At 35.9% G+C, this 5,690-nt stretch overlaps 1 protein-coding gene across 1 annotated transcript; it reads right to left on the bottom strand.

The window, feature by feature from the left end:
- Positions 1-2,346: 2,346 nt before the first annotated feature.
- LOC127108130 (15-cis-zeta-carotene isomerase, chloroplastic) lies at positions 2,347-4,573 on the bottom strand. The gene is made up of 4 exons (XM_051045550.1): positions 3,953-4,573; positions 3,312-3,458; positions 2,949-3,158; positions 2,347-2,835 (listed from the first exon to the last, which is right to left on the bottom strand). The coding sequence occupies exons 1-4, from the start codon at positions 4,361-4,363 to the stop codon at positions 2,500-2,502; spliced, it is 1,104 nt and encodes a 367-aa protein (XP_050901507.1). The 5' UTR covers positions 4,364-4,573; the 3' UTR covers positions 2,347-2,499.
- Positions 4,574-5,690: the final 1,117 nt, after the last annotated feature.

Raw genomic sequence — 5,690 nt, 5'->3', positions numbered from 1 at the left:
GATGAATTGGAAATTAGTCATTATACCAATACTTGATAAAACCATTTTTCATTGGGATGCATTAGATGTAATATCTTCTTATCACGACTAATATATTTTAATGTCTCACAAAACTACAAAAATGAATGACTGAACTTCATATGATTAAAGCCAATATAAATATGATAAAAAATAGATGTTTAAAGTCAATATAAATATGATAAATATAATTAAATTCAATATTTACCTATATGTTCCTAACGTGAGAAACAACATGGTTTGTATATAGGACCCCCAAAGATAAGCATATGTAATTAAGGGATCCATATGTGATTTGTTTTTCATTGTTAAACTTCACTTTGCAGGATTTACCAAACACATAAAGTTCATAGCATTCCAACTTTTCGACATTTGTTACCACCTAGTAGATTTTTTTCCCAATTCAACAAGACCCTTTTCATTGGCATGACCCAATCTCATGTGCCACAGTTCTGTCTTCGACACAAGTTTTTTGGAGGCAAAATATGTTGGTCCACTTACAAACTCAACCTCAAGGGTATACAAGCCTTATTTCTTCAAACCTCTTAAGACTTCCTTCGATCCCTTCATGACTCTCATGATACATTGCTCTCCCTTGAACACATATCCTTTCTTGTCGAATTCTCAAAGAGAAATCAAATTTCTCTTAAGGTCAGGTACATACCCGACATCAATCGATAATCTTATTGACTCATCATGGAGCTTGAGTCTCACAGATCTAATTCCTACAATTTTGCAGGCTCTATTGTTTCCCAGCAACACTGATCCACCATCTTGATCACATAATTCTTCAAACACGTCTTTTTTTGGAGTCATGTTGCAAGTACATCCTGAATCCATAATCCACTCATTGCCATAGTTGTTGCTTGAAACTAGGACATCAGATGATTCATAATCATCTTGCATAATGGTGTCATTACCATTATCCGTACCACCATGATTATTCAAACGTTCAGGGCACAACTTTCTTGTATGACCCTCCTTCTTACAATGATAACACCTAATAACATGAACATTACCACCATAAGAATTATGTAGAGCTTTACCCTTCCTCCTCTCATACTTACCATCTTTCTTTGAGAACTTTCCTTTAACATACAAACCTTCACCAACAGACGATGACTTATGCTCCTTTTGTTCGTTCAAATCTCTAGAGTACAAAATTGATTGAACTTCTTCAAAGGTCATAGACTTTCTTCCATACAAGAAAGTTTATTTGAAGTGAGCATGAGATATTGGTAAAACACACAACAACAACAACAACAACAACGCTTTATCTTCATCATCAATCTTGACCTCAATATTCTCAAGATAAAAAATCAACTTGTTGAATATATCCAGCTGCTTAGCCAAGACTTTGTCTTCATTCATCTTGAATGAATATAAAACTTGCTTCAGGTAGAGACGATTGACCAAAGATTTGGTCATATACACACCCTCGAGTTTGCTCCACACACTCGTTGTTGTCTTCTCCTTCGAGACCTGCCGGAGAACCTTATCACCAAATCTCAATATAATAGCACTGCGAGCCTTCTCGATCATCGTCGTTTTCTCCTTCTCTATTAGAGTAACATCCATCGTCTATGATCCTTTCAACGATTCTAACAAATTCTACTGAACCAACAGAACTTGTATCATCAAGCACCGCAAATCAAAATCATTCACACCAATGATTTTCCCAATCTCATACTTCGTTGACGCTATCTTGATCCACGCTCACCGCACCAATTTGTTGTGACAAACGTCACACCATGAACAAATAAAACTATGAGAAAGATTGAGTTTCTTGAACAAACACAAGAAAACTCTTTTTAGATTTTACGAAAGAGAGAGAAGAGGGAAGAACAAGAGTTAATTAAACCATTTTTCTATTCACTTCTCCAATTAAGGCAAAAGGTTACAAGTGAATAACAACAATTAATGTTTAACCCTCTCTCAACAATATGGGAGAACAACCTATTTATAAACTACAAACTAACTTAACCAACAAGCTAACTTATACAATTACATACTAGAATAGACTTCGACTCCTGCATGCTTGAACAGACTTCGACTACAACATGCACAACTCCTGTCAAAACATGAATCTATCCCTGTCGAGACTAGAGTTCAATCCAAAATACCACAATATTTTAGTGGACAAAAATAATAATGACAAATATTCATTCAAATGATTCACTTTTCCATAAAGTAAGGTATTTTCCCTTGCAACTTCAACTTCATAAGTTAATCCCTGGGTATTTATCAAGGGATTGATACCTTTCATCATAGGAGTATATCAAATGGTTAAGAGACTCAAACATGTCAAAATAATCAAAAACACGGAGCTAAAAAAAAAAGCAGAAAAATATGTTAATTTAATGTAAAAAATTAACTATTCAACTAATTTCTGAATCCTTTATGATCTTTTCACTTCCTAGTTGATGAGGAAATACTATCCATCCGTATAAGAATACATACAAAACGTGACATTAGTATAAACTACCAGTGAAGCTTGAAACTAGCTGCCCGCATAAGTGGGTGTGCAAAGTAAGCTCCTAGTGTTATGGCAGTGATTGTAAAATATGGTAATCGAATGAACTCTTTGTAGAAATCTTTTGGTAACTTTTGTCTTCCATCAAGTATTGCTGCAAATGGTACAACACTTGTTCTACCCTTAACCATCTCAAAATCTTCCCCATATCTTTCACTCAGTTTCCTATCTCCATTCCAAACACCGAATAAATGGTGTGCAATTAAGGCGAACGAAGCCGCAACCGCAACAGAATTTCCAATCCAGACTGTATGACCAATACACCACATAACCTGCCCAACCATCTTGATAGCAAAACAAAAAATTTATTCAGAGTAAGGTCAAGTGAAAACCCCGAATTCATCGGTGTCTTACAAGTTCTATTTTGATATACATAGTTGTTTGGATTTGTTTATACCTGTGGATGCCTGGTTATTCTCATAATTCCAGTTTCATAGAGATGTAACTTAGGCTTGTCAACTGCTGCAACCTCCAAAAGATTGAAGGTTGATGGATATAGGAAAAAGAAAGAGATGAAGTTAGAAAGCCACACGAGTTGATGAACCCCGGGAACGTCTTGGACCTGCCATAGCTGAAGTCCATCGTATCTGTGATTAATAAAATACACCTACATCATAAATTTCAAACATGGAAGAGGATATTAGTTTAAAAATTTTATCGACATATAAAGAAATTATATAGGGACAAAACTTAGATGCGGTATCATAAGTATTGAGGATATTGAAGTTTTTGTGCGGCTTATAAGAAAAAAAGTACTCACAATCATGGTGAGAGCCAAAGGAAGTGATGTTCCTGCAAAAAGAACACGGTAAGCTCGTTCTCCAATGAGTTTCTCACCGGAGTCACGGAAGCTGGCCAGGCCGCTATGGACACCCGCAAATATGAGAATCAGGACTAACATTACCACCTGCAGGGTGCAATACTTTAAATGGTCACTAATGATGAGTTATGAATCTAATTCCAAGTCCATTGCAGTTGCAGATTTAAATCGGTCATGGTAATGGATGGAAAAGACTAGTAGACAACTAAGAAACAAAATTTACTAAAGGAATAGACACTATGCCAAAATCTGCAACAGTAACACAGACACAGGACACGACACTAACGCGCATCTAATACTCGGAGAAAATGAAGTGATTAAATGTAATCACATGTGTTGGCCGGTGTGAGAGACAAGACATGACTTCAATCTAAAGACTCGGTGCTACATAATTTGTGTTGGTTTTCTTATCTTCTTTCTCACAAGTTAAAACAATTTTGGAATATAATGGTCACACATAAAATTGCTAACCACTAATCTTAATCGATGCATTCTCTTTTCATCCATTTCAAGTACCAACCAAATGAGATAGGAAACAATCATTCAAACCAACAAAATTAAAAAGTTAAAAAATTAATCACCTCATGGCTATCAGAAATTCCCGAAATGGCATCAACAAAAACCTTACCAAACCCAGTTGAATCATCAATCCAGATCAAGTTAAGAACAAACAGAACCACTCCCAATACTGCAGTGAAGTAAACCCAAGAAGAAAGTTTCTGTTTTTCAAGGTCAAAAGTTGCAGCATCCTCGCCCACTAAGCCAGAATCTCTGACTTCAGTAGCATGTTCTTCAGAAGAAGCTCGTGCAACTAGTTTCCGAGAGAAAATGAGTGGCTTTGAAGGGGAAAATTTCAGTTTTGATTTGGAGGATGAAGAAGAAGATGGAAAGGAATTAAGGGGTCGATGATGAAGGCGTGATTTGTTACTGTGGGAAGTTTGGTGGAGTTTGGAAGAGAAGGAAGTGGAGAAAACAAGAGGTGTTGAAGCCATGTTTTTTGTTAGGACTTCACACAATCAGAGTGAGTCCAACAAATGAACCTAAATGTTCCATATAATATGTATAGAAGCGTGAGTGCGTGAGTGTGTTGAAGTTGGAAGAGAGTATCTGAAGAGTGTTATGCTCGAGGGTTGGTGTTTTGGACTGGAACGGTGATGGAAACACGGAAATGGAAAATGCTTTGTCATTTTCGTGGCCAATAGCCAGCGTGTTTGTTAATGTTTATGTTGGACTACACGTGGGGGTATCCGGTTGTATTTTGGTATTATGCCTATTTGGTTTCTTTAAATGTATTCACTGATTTTATTTATGTTATTTTATATTCTTTTGATTATTTAAACAATTGAACTATATTTTTAAATATTTATATAATTATAAAATTTTAAAATGAATCTCATTAAATCTCAAAATATATCTCACATTTATATTATTATAAAATATAATTCAAACAAATTAATTCAAATATTTAAAATACTTTTAAAAAATACATTTTAAAAAAAGTAAATGTTCTGGTTTCAAGAACAATAAATAGAAGTTCTAATTCTCAAAGGAAGCATAAATGATGAAAGGTTGACGATAATTGTCTTGAACGATGTCTCTGATCTTTTTTATGGCAATGTGGGGTGGACCTGCATTGTTAGCACTCCAACGGCCAAGTCAGTTTAATGTTTAAGAAGATTGTATACCTGAAACCCTATTGTAATTGTATTTATACTTTTGGTTCAATGGAGCGGACGAGTCGAGTGGGCCCTATCTTATTGGGCATTTGACCGATCCATAACAGTTTTCCTCAAGACTCATTGGACACTCTGAATGTCGGGAGAGTCTTTTAGTAGTCGTGACCGGTCTTCAGGAATGGTTGTCCATGTGCCAGTGGGCATGCAATGCTTTAGTTTTGCCAAAAACTGACGGGGACATGAACATTAAATGTAGTTTTGTCATTAAAACGTTTCGTCGTTTTTCTCTTGGCGTGTGACATGAAAAGGTAGAGAGTGGCGTGACACTGCTTACTGTGTACTTGAGTTTGATTGTGTTGTGTTTCCAAGGTGAAATGTAATTGTTGGTTTGCACTTGCTTCTTACTTTCAATTTGATCAATCTGATTGTCTTCACCTATAAAATGGTGTCGCATCTCGAAAAATACGATTCCTCGCGATGGTCGCGGAAAAATTTACATTCGAACAGAGTCGCCACCGAATTTTATTTATCCCAATAAAGGGATAGGAAAATATCGATAAAACCTTTTGAATAATAGAATAATGGTCGTCGCAACCATATTCGGGTTCGGGAGTGGATTACGTAAGGGGAAGGTATTAGCACC

The sequence above is a fragment of the Lathyrus oleraceus genome, chromosome 7 (genome assembly GCF_024323335.1).
Source record: "Lathyrus oleraceus cultivar Zhongwan6 chromosome 7, CAAS_Psat_ZW6_1.0, whole genome shotgun sequence".
NCBI classification, from domain to species: domain Eukaryota; kingdom Viridiplantae; phylum Streptophyta; class Magnoliopsida; order Fabales; family Fabaceae; genus Lathyrus; species Lathyrus oleraceus.
Note: the sequence above shows the minus strand (reverse complement) of the source record. Positions and strands in the feature narration are given on the sequence as shown.

Coding starts and splice junctions, on each gene's coding strand:
- LOC127108130 (XM_051045550.1), bottom strand. CDS start 4,363: ATGGCTTCAACACCTCTTGTTTTCTCCACTTCCTTCTCTTCCAAACTC. Junction 3,459..3,952: donor GAATTTCTGATAGCCATGAG/GTGATTAATTTT, acceptor TGCACCCTGCAG/GTGGTAATGTTAGTCCTGAT. Junction 2,836..2,948: donor GAATAACCAGGCATCCACAG/GTATAAACAAAT, acceptor TTTGCTATCAAG/ATGGTTGGGCAGGTTATGTG.